Below are 13,991 nucleotides of genomic sequence, written 5' to 3'. Positions count from 1 at the left end.
GAAGAAGTGGAAGGCTTTGCCTTTGAGAACGGTCAGCTGAAGCAATTGGTTGGCGCTCTTAATTCCACGCCACGAATCACATTGCTTCCTCGCCTCTTTCCCATGCAAAAATCGTCGAATAATTAAAAGGAAAGCTCTAGAAGAAACTTGTGAAGAATAATCTGTCCCATAAAATCGTTTCAAGTTCCCCACATTTCATGTAACTCTATTCTGGTTCTTTCTTCCTACAACACGACTCGAAGATCAACAAGCAATCCCAGCTGGAGGGTGGGGATGGTAACCTCGAGGCAGGGGCTGCCTTCATGGATAAGCGCCGCAGCAGCGACGCGAGTTGATTCCGAAGGAAACGTTGAGAATATGATAAAAGACGGCCACGGCGATTCTACAAGCCAACCGCAAAGCCAAAAGTCGTCAAAAGCTGTAACTGACGTGGATTTGAGCTTCGGAGAGAGGGCTTTCTCTGCCTCCGGCGCCGCTTTTCTTTCTGCCATCATCGTCAATCCTCTCGATGTCGCCAAGGTATCTGATTTTACTTTTGTAGAAAGTTTGGTTCTTTTTTATACATTGAGATTCATTAATTCTTTAAAGGGATTTTTTTTTGTTTCTCTTTTAATCAAAATTCTGTCAGAAGATATCTTGAAATGTTTAATTCTCTAAATTAACATCTCCATAGAATCCTAAGAGTTATTGTTTTTGGGTAACATCCAGACAAGGTTGCAAGCACAGGCTGCTGGAGTTCCACACCAGACATGCTTTGAAACTAACATGGTAAGAATCAATTTAATTGGTTTGCTTCATCTCATGATCAATTTATTCCCCTGTTTTAAACATTAATGATTTATTTGATTCTTTAATTTATCCTCTGCCAAATGCATCTTAACTTTGCCTTCGAATTTTTTCGTTTTTCTCCTCTGCTCTTCTGTTTAAGTTTTTTCCAGAATTGAAAAGTTCTCAATCATGTGCACGTTCAGTTCTTGGCTCTGAACCAGTATGCCCCCCTGAATGTAGTCGGTACAAAGGGACACTCGATGTTTTTTACAAAGTCATTCGACAGGTTGGTGGTTTTTCTGTATTAGACTTGTTCTTGATGTTTGATGCTGTAATGGCAATTCTTTTCAAAAAATAATAAGGTTTTGATGGTATATTTTTTATTTCTTCCATTACATTGGTAAAAGTAACTCTATTAGACCCAGCTGATGGCTAACAGAAGGGCATAGGGGAGGAAAACTGAAGTTAATTGCAAGAACAAGTTCATGTATTTAAGCACAATGATTGAAATTTTCATTATATATTTATAGATGCATTATACTCTCTTTAAATTTGTATTGTTGCAAACCTTTGCATATCAATGGACCAATTACCTATTGTTGGAGGTTCACAGGAGTGAATTTGTGCAGGAAGGATTTGCCAGACTGTGGAGAGGAACTAATGCAAGCTTAGCGTTGGCTGTGCCAACTGTAAGTCTCTCCCCCTTATAAAAGTTCCTCTTTCAATTCATATGGCTGCATTTGATGTTTTTATCCTTTGCATCAGTGTGATGAAGCATTTTTATATACTTCTTTTCTGTCAGTTTTTGGTTCATGGGCTTTGTTCTTTTGTTGTCAATCAGGTTGGCATCTACATGCCTTGTTATGACATTTTCCGCAATTCTATCGAAGAATTCACAACTAATAATGCTCCAACCTTGACGCCATATGTCCCATTAGTTGCAGGCATAGTTGCACGTTCTTTCGCTTGTGTAACTTGTTATCCTGTTGAACTGGCAAGGACCCGCATGCAGGTATAAGATGTTGTGTACCTTTTCTAATCTAACTGGGGATTACTATAATACTTCTCAATTGTTATACTCTGCAGGACTTGAGTAGTTAAGTTGATGAAAGTCAATTTTATCATTCTGACTTTTTTTTAATACCAGGCATTTAAAGAAACTCAAAGTGGTGTGAAGCCTCCAGGAGTATGGAAGACATTAGTTGGAGTCATCAACCCAGTGATGAGCACAAACTACATTCAGAACTGTAAGTTAATGATTGAATTGACAGATGTTCGATTGATTACTGTCTCCCTCTCTCTCAGAAACAATATCTTTTTGATGTTGCACAAGAAATTAGACTGTAAATGAGAAAGTTTGATTAAACTAAGCTTCCAGAGATGGTCATTATTGCTGACATATTCTTCATAACAGTACAAAGCTACCGCATTTTATGGACTGGCCTTAGTGCACAACTTGCTCGTGATGTTCCTTTCTCTGCAATTTGTTGGTCAACACTTGAGCCGGTGAGACTTCAGTTCCTTAATTCTTAAGAAGGATAAGTTTTGGTTTTTTCAGATATGTTTGACGCTAGCTAATCTATTCAACTTAATGCTGGTTTCTTTTGCCCTTTCCAGATAAGGAGAAAATTGCTTGTTTTGATGGGTGATGAAGCTGGTGTAGGTAGCATCCTTGGGGCAAATTTCACTGCTGGTTTTGTGGCAGGCAGCATTGCAGCGGCTGTTACCTGTCCACTAGATGTTGCCAAGACCCGGAGCCAGATAGAGGTCTCTGCTTTCTAGTTAAGCTTTGCTAGATATGCATTTAAATTCAGTTAGGATAGGATGAACAGCACCGAACAACCCTCCCTCCTATGCCCCTTTCTCCCTCCCCCAAGTGCACATGCCCAGGAATGCATACACACAGACACCCTAAAGTGAGGTAGTTAGTTTCCCATAAGACAATAAGGACTATATTTGACCATCATTTGCTAGTATGTGACCATGAGAGCGCAAGTATTTCCATCATAACTTGATTTCAGATATTTACTTTGGATGACTGCATTTTGGTCCTAAATCTGTCTTTCTTGATTTCCAGAAAGATCCCACCAAGGCATTAAAGATGACTACAAGACAAACTTTGCTGGAAATTTGGAGGTACGAAGCATTCTTTTGTCTATTCCTATTCCTTGAAGCTATATCGCTGTTGCTTTCTTATAGTTGCTTCTCAGTGATTTAGAGGCATTAATGCTGTAGAACGCATACCAGCAGATCTTCTGGTAAATGACTAGTCTAATGCAAGAATGTCATCCTAGGTCCTAGCTAAAAACCATCATAGTTTAAAGACTCCAGTGGGGTCATCTAAAGGGACATGTACTAGCATCAGATGAGCGATTAGACTATCGTAGAGTTTATTCTTTAGCAGTAGTGTCTGTGTCTCAGGCTAATCCTTTAGGTAAAACCCATTGCTCTAACTTGTAGTCAACTGCCTAACATTTTAGGTTTGCTCTTGTGCGGACCTGCAAAGGTCACTCAAGGTGGGAAATCTGTCAATTCTTATGAGCTGGTTGAGGTTACCCTGAATATTCACTTTCATTAATAGCTCATGTGTCCCAAACTGTCATTTGCAACAGGGATGGAGGGATGAAGGGACTGTTCACCGGGCTTGGTCCTCGTGTTGGTCGTGCTGGTCCTTCTGTGGGGATCGTTGTTTCCTTTTATGAAGTTGTCAAGTACGCTTTACATTCCAGACACGAAGATTTTGAGTGAAACTTGGATTCGTGCCAGCTATTGTTGATTTGATGTTCCAAGTATAGTCGGCTAACTCGACGATGTAAAGAGAAGAAGAATAACACACGCGTGTGGTCCTCCAACCAAAAATCTATCATGTTGCTCAAAAAGACTCTCAAGAGGCAACATTTCGACAATACTTCCGGGACCTGGAAACGCCAGGCTGCATCACTCCAATTCTTTTCTCATAATGGAAGCCCGATTCATTGTTGCAAGTTGCAACACAAAGTTTCTTTGTAAGGGAATATTTGCAATCTTTTTGCAATTAAAGTTTATGTCGATGGCAACTATTTACAACCACTTAGTAATGGTAAGCACGAATGGTAAGCACAAGTGTTTCTCATCTCTGAATGAATGGTTTAATTCATTGTTTTTTTGTAGTCAGTTTTACAAAAACAGAACACCATTTAAAAAGAAACAGGCACATAAAGAGATTAACAGGAAAAAGCAGAGCATTCCGAGAGATAGAGGAAGCAAATTAAGGAATCAAGGAGTAGGATAAAGAAAATGATAACAAGAAATAAAGTAGGCTACCAGAAAACAAAATTAACCAATAAATCTCTCATAACAAATGCAAACCACCATCCATCACCAAAGAAAAAAAGAAACAACTTAATATATTTATCTACATAGCAATTTCTATTGCAACCCTGATCTAAATGAATCTCTCAAGCCCTAAGAATAATTTAAAAGAAGCTGTAGGAGGATGCGTCTAGAGGGTGGATGAGGTATGTAAGAACCAGTGCCACAAGCATCAGCACGTATGCAATCCCTTGGTCAATTGAAGTCCCTGCCCACAATAAATGGAAATTTAAGTTTATGAGTTTCCATCAACATCTTATACAAAGCCACACACAATTAGCCTAGAATTTTTCCAGAGGCTAAACACTGTAATATGTACCCTACTACCAGAGCATAACATTTTTTGCCCCGGGAAACACAGAAGTCAGAACATTATTGAGATACTGTTCCAAGAGGGTCTAACGCGTTTGCAAGAAACAACTTGAGCTATCCTCTCGGACCCACAAGACTAAACAGACGAAGAAATCAATGCCTTCAAGGAAGGATACCACAAAAATTGAAGGAGACGAAAGAAAAATGAAAACCAGCATTCTACGTGAAAAAACCAACACAAAAATCTTGGCAATGCCTCGGCACGAATAGAACTGTGAAATTAAGGCAGTTTTCAACATTACTACAGATCTAAAGAAAACTTTTTCTTCAGAGCAATTCAGGAAGGAAGCAAAGAAAACAGATCTAAAGACCCAAAAAGAGCCTGTTACAAATAAAAAAAAAAAAAGATGAGAAGTTACCATCACTAGTAGGAGAAGGAGCTGGAGCAGCGGACTGAGCCTCAACAAAGGGTGACACGATGGCAAAAACAAGAGCAAAGATAGCCATAACACCCACAAACGCCCTGGAAGAAATCACCGCCATTTTCCCTTCTCTTAACACCAACAAACTCTGAATAAGCCCTCTGCAAACTATTACCCCAACGGGCAATGTGAGAGCTCTAAAGAGAAATGAAGTCGAAGAAGACCCAGGACGAGGAACAGATAAAAGAAAGTTGAGCAGAGAAATTCTGTAGAGGAAGTTGGGGTTTAAATAAGGAGGTTGAGGCCATTATAGGGTGTAATAATTTGTATTGCAAGCAGTTAAATGGGAGAGCTTTGGGAGTGGGGTCAGGCTGATTATCTTTATTAGGTAAGCGTAGATCACAACGCCATGTGATGAGGTTTTTCCCTTTTAGCTTTCTTTATTCTTTTGTTGAGACACACAGCCGGGTGAGTTGTTGCCCAGACCCTTTTTCTCTTCACCTACTCAGCCCTTTTCAAACGTTTATATTATCAAAAACGATTTAAACGGCTAACATTTGCATCATTGTTGCATCAAATAAATACTGATATCATTGTTGTATCAGAGTTGTTATAAATTTTGTTATCTAAATCCAGTTTGAATTCCAAGAGAATCATAATATTTCAATCTCGATTTAAAATGAGATTTCTAAATCATATTTAAGTTTCATACAGATCCTGTTAATTTTTTTATTTTTTACCTTACCACCTTTGCCTTTGTCTTTTTATTTCCTGTTCCTGGCCGTTGTTGCCTCCTGGCTTTGCTACCGTCGTGATCAACCTTGCTGCCAATTGGTGATTCAGTGGGGACAGAATTTAAAAATTCGAAATTCAAAAATGGTTTATTTATTTATTTATTTATTTGTTTTTATTTTTAATTTACAAATATAACTGGCAAAGCAATGATGAGTGACAAAACAGAATACAAAATGCTATCACCCTTGGATACCCTTTAGCTGCCAAATTTTTCAACATTATTTGACCGCAAAATAACAAATGCAACATGGGATGCTAGCCTATTACGGGCATCTCCTTTTTAAGCCCAGGAGCTTGTTTCTCCTTATTTATCTTACATATTGACCAACTGAAATCTACTTTTTCATCTCTCTGCCACATCGACCTATTCTTTTGAATTCCTTGCAATATGTGGAAGACAATCAATCATGCATAAGGTCATGGATCAAAAAGCAAGAATTCGCTTAAAAATGTTGGAAAGCTAATGTTGACGTATGGTTTTGCTAACACATGCTTCACATCCATCCACACGCGGGGAAGCACTTTCCATGTGTAATAAACTACTACATTCCAAATGAACCTAAATTCCTAACAATAGTGCCTATACAGAAGTAATCAATATGAAAATCCCTAGGACCTTGAAGATAATTGACAGCAACAGAAGCTTTTTTTTCAGAAAATCATGAAAATTTTGAAAAACCAAGAAAAAAAAAGTGAAGAAAACATGCCAAATATGGATGGGACCATAAGAGCATACTGACACAAATGAGAGCACATGCTATGTTGATACCATGCACATGGATGATAACATTAGAATCATATTCCAGTCAAACGATTTTAAATGCTCACAAAATCTTTAGCCCCGTAACCGTTGAACTCATAAAAAGGATAAAACTTGAACTACCACACAACTCTTAAGAAATCCAGGGCCAGAGATCTGGCAAATCTGGCTGCAGTGTGTTTTCCCCTTTCTGTACGTTCTGGCCACACCATAACATTAACTAGTATGACAAACAATATACAAAAAATAAAAAATAAGATAAAGACAATACTACGATTGATAAATATATAGGTGATTGGCAAATTGGTGAAAAGGTTTACTAATTTCTAATTATTTTGGAATAGTTATATAACTTATAAAATTTACATAATTACCAAATTATATGTTTTATCTTCAAAAATAGTATTTTTAGCTTAAGTACTTTCAATATATAATATGAACTTTGTCTTGTCATTATTTTCACTACTACCATTGTATCTTCGAATTGGGGCTTTCCCCACTAATAAAATTTGGTTGTATACACATCAATGCATGTTACAACCCGTGAGGAAAGACAAAGAAGGGTGAAAAGTTAGTAAAAGATATGTCCAATCCGATTAAGGAAAATGGACCGCGCAGGTGTAATTCTACTATGAAAAAAATCCCAAAGTTGATAGATCAAAACCCACAAACCAATTACCAAATTACAAGCCACTCAATAATCCGCCAAACAAAACAAACTCCTTTTTTTTTTTTCGGTCTGTTCTGTTAAATACAAAAATAACTCAAGTACGGATACAGATGGAATTTTTTTTTTTATTATTTACAATCCAACCTCCAGAATGCTCCTAATTTTAATGTGGTATCCTGCAAGGAACAAATTCCGAGCAAGTGACCTTTATAATTTTTGGAAAACTATAATAAAAAATGCATGGACAAGTGCACATATAAATTGCATTAACTAATCAAGGAACCAATAGAGTATAAGGGCATAAAGGCCTCTTCTAAAAGACAATGTAAATGCCAATAGCCAAAATAATATAAAAAATCAATTATAAAAAAAAAAAGGGGAGGGGGAGGGGGAGGGGGAGGGGAGGGGTGGAGAGAGAGAGAGAGATTATTCTTCCATCTTCACTTGAGAATCACATCAAAACCTAAGGCAATTGAATGACTGCAGATTCTATATCAACTGGAGCATGTGTTTGAATCTAACAGACTCTGGCACAAGTTGTTCCATAGAGTTGAAAAACTTATGGAAACAAAGACGATGTAGCTTTCAGAACAAGAAAGCTAAACGCTACAATGATTTACTACTCTTTTGTCCAATATAAATAACTGTGAACTCAACCTTACCAGAGAGAAAACATGATTGTGGCCAACTTTTTGTTCACACTGCCAATTTTGGATCCAGCGTTCCTGAGCCATTTCCTTCTCCAGTTAAACTGTGGTCAGGGTCCTGCATATCACATAGTCATCAGTGACAGCCAAAGGGCGCTCAAACTTGGAGAAGTTAGGGCCAGCAAGGTATGTACCTCCATTCCCCATTTGATGTAATCTGGTGACTCACAGGCCTTGTATTCATCAACCAAACTTTCAATTATGTCCCTTGATTCATCAAATTCAGACAGATCATTGTCCTGCTCACATCTAACAATAATTAGGATAATATATATCAATGTAATGCAATTGCAAAATATTGTTTAATTTTGTCATTGCACTTTTTGTTTTTGGAAGCAGAAGACATGTAGCAGAAGTAACAAACAAAAAGTGCTAAATATATTATTCAAAGAATACACATCTTTTAACCAACCTAAAGAAGTAAAACATGTCCATGTGTGCAGGCTTACAAATACACATGTGCATGTAAATAGGTAAATAGACATGTATATGAACAAAACTCATGCATGCAGGTGTGTGCATACATGTTCATAAAAATACATGCAAAAGCATGGTGGCAGCAACAAAAAAATTAGAAACTGTAACTGAAATAAAACTACGAGAGCCCAAAAGCTCGTAACTCACAGCAAACATAGGGAACTTCCGATAATTGTCAAGAAATGCTTGCTTCTTTCTCAACTTCTCATACTGGCTCAAACATTTGCTGAAGAGGTGTCGGATACTGGTATGACTTGCTAGCATAAGACCACTCACCTGATCAATGCAACATGCACTTCTTTATTCTCTCTCAAATTTTTTCAATTATTTTTCCAACAAATGGAGCACCACATTATAAGGAGATAGCAAAATCATGCTGAATGTCAAAGTTGTTCTTAATTCAGAAAAAATATTGTCAATTCCTCTGTAATTCAGGCAAAATAAGCAATCTAAACTCTAAAGACAAGAATTAGAGTTGTACCCTATGAGCAGTTTGGACATATGGGGACTTTCTAGAAAGAGCAACCTACAAAAACACCAAAAGAACAACCAGATGATGTAAGTTCAGATATCATAAGAAAAAGAATTGACCAAATTGATGACAACTGCTTCTATGATCAAGAGACCTGAATGCTTGCAGGACCCCACTCAATAAAATTTACAAGCTTTCTTTCACGAATCCTCTGTAGACTTTCATGCACCTGATAAAAAACAGGGGAAATTATTTAACAAGCATTAGCAGCTTAAACCAGTAAGAATAGATGACACCAACAAATTTCCAGGAAAAATAAGGTCTGCAGAACTTACTATAGATTTTCACACATTATAACCATTAACAAGCAATCAAATTGAAGTTATTTAAACCTGTCTTTCAATAAAAATAATAAAGAATACATAAGTAATATAGTTGACCCTACATGTTGGATGTTTAACTGCCAAACGATTTGAAACCACGACACTGCTGATAACTTTTCTTTTTCTTTCAAGGGAGAAAATATAGTCCCAAGAAATCAGGGTTGGATTTCTATAAATGAGCAACAAGCCTATACTAGAAGAATTTAAGTTGGTGTGCTGACTAGGAGAACAATTGCAGTCATCTAATCAATATCAGTGCTCTGAATTTTCAAGGGGAAAGGAGGGGTCTTGGCTAAAATCACACACTCAGCCACCTTGAGAAGAGAAAATTAGCAAAGAGAACACATAAAATGCCTAACATCACTTTAAAGAAAACAAAGCAACTGCACCATCATCAAACTTTTGGCACAACAGTTGCCAGGAGGACAAGCAAGATGTTTGATAATCTAGAGAAAGAAAAAAAAAATTGCATGCATTCACAGGCAAAATCTTTGAACTACTACCAACCTTAAGATAATTCCTCTTCTTTGCACAAAGATATAACTAAATCTGCTAAAGAATGCAAATGTTTAAGTAATGGCCAAAGTCAACAAAAAAGTACTCAAATGCGTGCTTAAGAATAAAGAACAATATTTTGTTGCTTGCTTACACAAATTTGAATGTGAACCTGAGGTATTTTTCTTGTAAAAATTATAGCATTCCCATAAAAATTAATTTACAATACCTGAGTAGGATCTACTTCTCCTTGAATGATATTTAGTATTGAGATATACTTTGCTTGACTAGCTTCTTTTGTGCGTGCATAAGAGGAAACCATAATATTTTTTGTCTGCAAGGAATCTTATGGTCAGAAAAATGCAACCTGATTTGTCAAAACAATTACAAGCTACATATCTCACCTGGAGAAGTCTTCTCATAACATCAAGAACAGTAGTTTTCCGGATCACATTAGCCTGCCAAAAAGCAATACCTTGGCATCAAACTGCACTGAAAAATTCTTCTTTACAGGAATAACAAGACTAAAACATTTATCTAGGACTGATATGAGATTCTGAAATGTCATTGTTGACAAAAATAAAACATATAGAATCAGAAAGTGTCAGCTCTGATCACTCTCAACTTGAAGAGCTTTTCTTTTGGGGGGTTGGATGAGGGAGGATGTTTTGTGTTTGTCCTTCACTAATACAACTAATGATTTGACTGACTAGGCATAAAGGTCAAAACATGACAACAAGAACCTTCATTTTCCTCCCATTCTAGCATTGATGGTGAATACATGTCAAAATGAGTCAATAGAGACAGTGAAAAGCACAACGATGAAGAAAGTTTTACATCCATAAGTATAACACTTACTAGTCTAGGAAGTTAAAGTCACTGCATTTTAATTGTTACTAAAATTTTGATAGTTAAAGCTAAGCTCTATGATGTGAGATAAGAAGAATGCTCATCTTCTTGTAAGACAAATAATAAAAGAAATTTGCTGAAACAATTCTATACGATTATTACTTCAGTAATAAACTCAGTAAATATTCCAAGATTTGCAAGTTCCTTTTCCTGAACTGTTTAGTATCCATCTTGCTCTATACCTGACTTAATAGAAGGGCTTGGATTTTGGCAAATATGGAGCTTCCTCTAGGTCTATAAGGGAAGTCATCAGCTTTGCATAAATTCACAATATTGGGTACAACTACATCCTCCTCTCCCCACCCTCTTTTTCACCCCAAACATTATGAAAAGAATAAGCAAGCCCATTGAAGACACAATTGTCTACAGGCTCCACTTAACTCTTGAAAACGCAAAAGAAGCAATTGACCAGGAATCATAATCAGTTACAAAGCTATAAGTACTAACTAGACAACATGAGTATTGGACTGACCTGGCGCTCCACTGTAAGTGGTGTGTAACCTGTCATAAGAAAATGACATCTTGGTGTTGGAATTAAAGAGGCAAGAAGACCAACCAAATCATTGTTCATATATCCTGGATACCGCAGTGTAGTTGTGCTAGCAGACATCACAGTGGAGACCAAAGAATTTGTTTGAACAAATGTAGGATTACTTAGATGTAAACGCTCCACAGCAATTCTATTAAGTGCGGTATTGTCAAGAACAACAACACAATCAGCATTAAGTGTTAGTCGCTTGAGTGTCAAAAGTGAGTTGTAGGGTTGGACCACCACATCACTTGTCTCCATCTGGTTAGGAAATACACTATATGTCTGGACCAACTTCTTGCTGTAGCGATCATTCAGAGTCTCCAACAGATAGGAACCCATACCTTCATTGTAGAATGAAAGCAGTCAAGTTGTAACCAAGCCAGTATCTCATGATGAATATGCTACTGCCTATGGTCCTACTTTTTGAAGCCAAATGAAGCTAATATGTGTGCACATATAAACAGAAAGAGAAAAATAAGCATACAATAATTAATTTTTGACAGACCAAAAGAGAAAGATAAAAAATGCAAGTATAAAGATAAAGTGAGGAAACCTGAGCCTGTCCCTCCAGCAATGGAATGACATAGAACAAAACCCTCAAGGCTATCACTTCCATCAGCTTCTCTGTCAATCATGTCCATTATATCCTCTTCAACACCCTTTCCCTGTTTAAAAATCATGAACACAAAACTGGATTTTGGTAAAAGATTACTGATTGAAAAGAAAATTAACAGGTAACACACATAAGTCATGTCAGATATTAACACGAGAATTTGTAATATATTCTGTGATCAATATAAACATGCAAAACATACAAAAAAAAAAATGATAATCTCAACATCTCATGGAAACACATAGTTATATGCTGTAAAATGTAATTACTCTTAGATTGTAATTATGCATCTTGTTTTCCTTATCAACATTATCACCTCAACATGTTAAATTAAGATATCATGCAGAAGACCATAAGAGCGTCAATCAACTTATATATAATTGAACATCACAAAATTGGAAAGTTGAATGAAAGAAAAAAACCTGATGATATCCACTGGCCCAGTTGTTCCCAGCACCTCCACCGTGATCAGAAACAAAGATATTTTCATGATTGTAGAGATTCCGATATTCACTATTTTGAATTCCATTAATTACTCTAGGTTCCAAATCTATGAGTAAAGCTCGTGGTATGTAATGCTGATCGTCAGCTTGGTAGAAAAAGACATCTTTCCTGTCACCTCCCTGCATCATCCGCACCGAACAAATTAATACATGTTCAACTCGCTATAACTGAGTGACTCACTACTTGTTCTTTTTACATTTCAAATAAAGTTACCTTAATATATTCCGGATTAGTCTATGGCTAATTAAAATCCCAAAACCTAATCTGACCGCCAATCGAAAACTTTTGTCAAATTAGCATAGACATTTTACCGTTAATAAATCGGCGAACAAACAAAATAAAAATCGTCATGAATTTCCATAATTAAGTGGAAACTGGAGCTTTAAAGTGTAAAACAAAAGCGAAAACCTCAAAAGAAAAAAAAAAAAAAGAGAGAGAGACCTGCGTAGCGAAATCTTCAAGAATGCCTTCTTTGCTGATGCCGTGCTCGAGGCAGAGCTGTTTCCAGAACTCCATCCCGATCTGGTTCCCGCATTGTCCCACCTGCAGTGTTATGATTTCTCTCGGCATTTTTTCCTTTCTTTTTCCGTACTCCTGAAACTAGGGCTTCGATCGGAAGGGGGAAACAAGTGACTGGCGCGCTAGGGACGCCTTTTTTTAAAAAACACAGAAATGAGGGAAATGAGATGATATTTTTTATTTTCCCCCTTTGAGTCTGGTTTGGGCGTGAAATGCTTTTTATACGGTGGGACTGTTGAGAGTGTCCTTTTGTGGCCGCTGGCTTGTTTTTGCTTGACGACAAATGCTAACCTGCGCTCTAAGTTGACTTCCCATCCTGTTCTCTTTATTGATTGGGCCGTGATCTTGGTCGAACTAAATGGGCCTTTGGGTTTGTTTACTAGGTAGCACCGTAGCGGTGCTTGGTCTAGTCTAGCCCACTCCTAGGCTGTGTATTTTGGGGCTAGACTAACTGGCTTCAAGCCTACAAGGGTAACTAGGCCTTGAACCAAAACAAAATAATCCCCTAGCCGGTCATTAGTCTTTCTCTGGCGAGACAATTGTTCAGGGAACCTCTCGAGCACAGGGGGAAAAGTGGTTATTACATGTTATATATAGTATTAGTAACTTCATCTACAATTTCACATGTGATTAGATGACGGAAATGATGTCAAATTGTGATTAGGAGCGCATTTGCAAGTCTTTATAATGAATCTTTTTTATTATAACCGTGTGAAATGATGCCGTTGCCATAACTTGTGCATTTCTTACTCCTGAACCCAAGCCACTCCTCTCAAAATTTAATTAAGAACTTACTGGAAATGTTGGCCAACATCAGAAGGAAAAAGGGTTTTAAACAGGAAAACTAAGATTTATCATACTAGTATTAACAATATTAATTTTAGTAACTAAAATACATATGTAGTTCCAAATACTATATTTCCTTGGCCTTGCACTCTCCCTGTATGCATTTGATATTTCCTTTCAGTTTGATCATGTACCGAGTACTTTCTCTTTCAGGTAAATGATCGCGAAAAACCAAAGATCAAACTAGAAGGAACTAATGAAACCATACCAAGAAAATAACACTGTCTATGTAGTTTCCAGAATTATAATAACAGGGAATTAATATTCTAGCGAGCCCAGAGAAAAGCTCCCATGGCGAACCTTCTCTTCTGCTCAACATCTCCGGTAATGAGTAGTCCATACTCTTTAAGCAAACAATCAAGCTTCCACTCTGGCATGGCTTCGTAGTCAGCTTTGGTGTACCTCGGGTAGTGCAGTGGCATCTGGAAGTGGCCGCACCAGTTCCTCGCCTGCTGA

At 37.3% G+C, this 13,991-nt stretch overlaps 3 protein-coding genes across 4 annotated transcripts; 1 reads left to right on the top strand and 2 right to left on the bottom strand.

The window, feature by feature from the left end:
* Window positions 1-97: 97 nt before the first annotated feature.
* Window positions 98-3,870, top strand: LOC18614025 (mitochondrial carrier protein MTM1). Of its 2 annotated transcripts, none has more exons than XM_018113910.2 (10): window positions 98-519; window positions 709-768; window positions 972-1,054; window positions 1,382-1,457; window positions 1,610-1,780; window positions 1,916-2,015; window positions 2,183-2,274; window positions 2,386-2,535; window positions 2,846-2,904; window positions 3,381-3,870. In XM_018113910.2, exons 1-10 carry the CDS (start codon window positions 274-276, stop codon window positions 3,514-3,516), a joined length of 1,173 nt encoding a protein of 390 aa, XP_017969399.2. In that variant the 5' UTR covers window positions 98-273; the 3' UTR covers window positions 3,517-3,870. The 2 variants fall into 2 exon arrangements, with proteins under 2 accessions (XP_017969399.2, XP_007051630.3); XM_007051568.3 differs by having other exon boundaries at window positions 929-1,054; window positions 1,398-1,457.
* A 145-nt stretch (window positions 3,871-4,015) lies between these two features.
* Window positions 4,016-5,158, bottom strand: AGP20 (arabinogalactan protein 20). The gene is made up of 2 exons (XM_007051567.3): window positions 4,851-5,158; window positions 4,016-4,327 (listed from the first exon to the last, which is right to left on the bottom strand). The coding sequence occupies exons 1-2, from the start codon at window positions 4,972-4,974 to the stop codon at window positions 4,224-4,226; spliced, it is 228 nt and encodes a 75-aa protein (XP_007051629.3). The 5' UTR covers window positions 4,975-5,158; the 3' UTR covers window positions 4,016-4,223.
* Window positions 5,159-7,004: 1,846 nt separating this feature from the next.
* On the bottom strand, window positions 7,005-12,922 carry TUBG1 (gamma-tubulin). The gene is made up of 12 exons (XM_007051562.3): window positions 12,612-12,922; window positions 12,089-12,289; window positions 11,607-11,718; window positions 10,994-11,394; window positions 10,017-10,070; window positions 9,842-9,946; window positions 8,889-8,963; window positions 8,744-8,788; window positions 8,410-8,538; window positions 7,920-8,024; window positions 7,741-7,843; window positions 7,005-7,254 (listed from the first exon to the last, which is right to left on the bottom strand). The coding sequence occupies exons 1-11, from the start codon at window positions 12,738-12,740 to the stop codon at window positions 7,775-7,777; spliced, it is 1,425 nt and encodes a 474-aa protein (XP_007051624.1). The 5' UTR covers window positions 12,741-12,922; the 3' UTR covers window positions 7,005-7,254; window positions 7,741-7,774.
* Window positions 12,923-13,991: the final 1,069 nt, after the last annotated feature.

This window comes from Theobroma cacao, chromosome 1 (genome assembly GCF_053813885.1).
Source record: "Theobroma cacao isolate CCN51 chromosome 1, ASM5381388v1, whole genome shotgun sequence".
Classification (NCBI taxonomy): domain Eukaryota; kingdom Viridiplantae; phylum Streptophyta; class Magnoliopsida; order Malvales; family Malvaceae; genus Theobroma; species Theobroma cacao.
The sequence above is the reverse complement of the archived record's forward strand: the minus strand, read 5'-3'. Positions and strand labels throughout refer to the sequence as shown.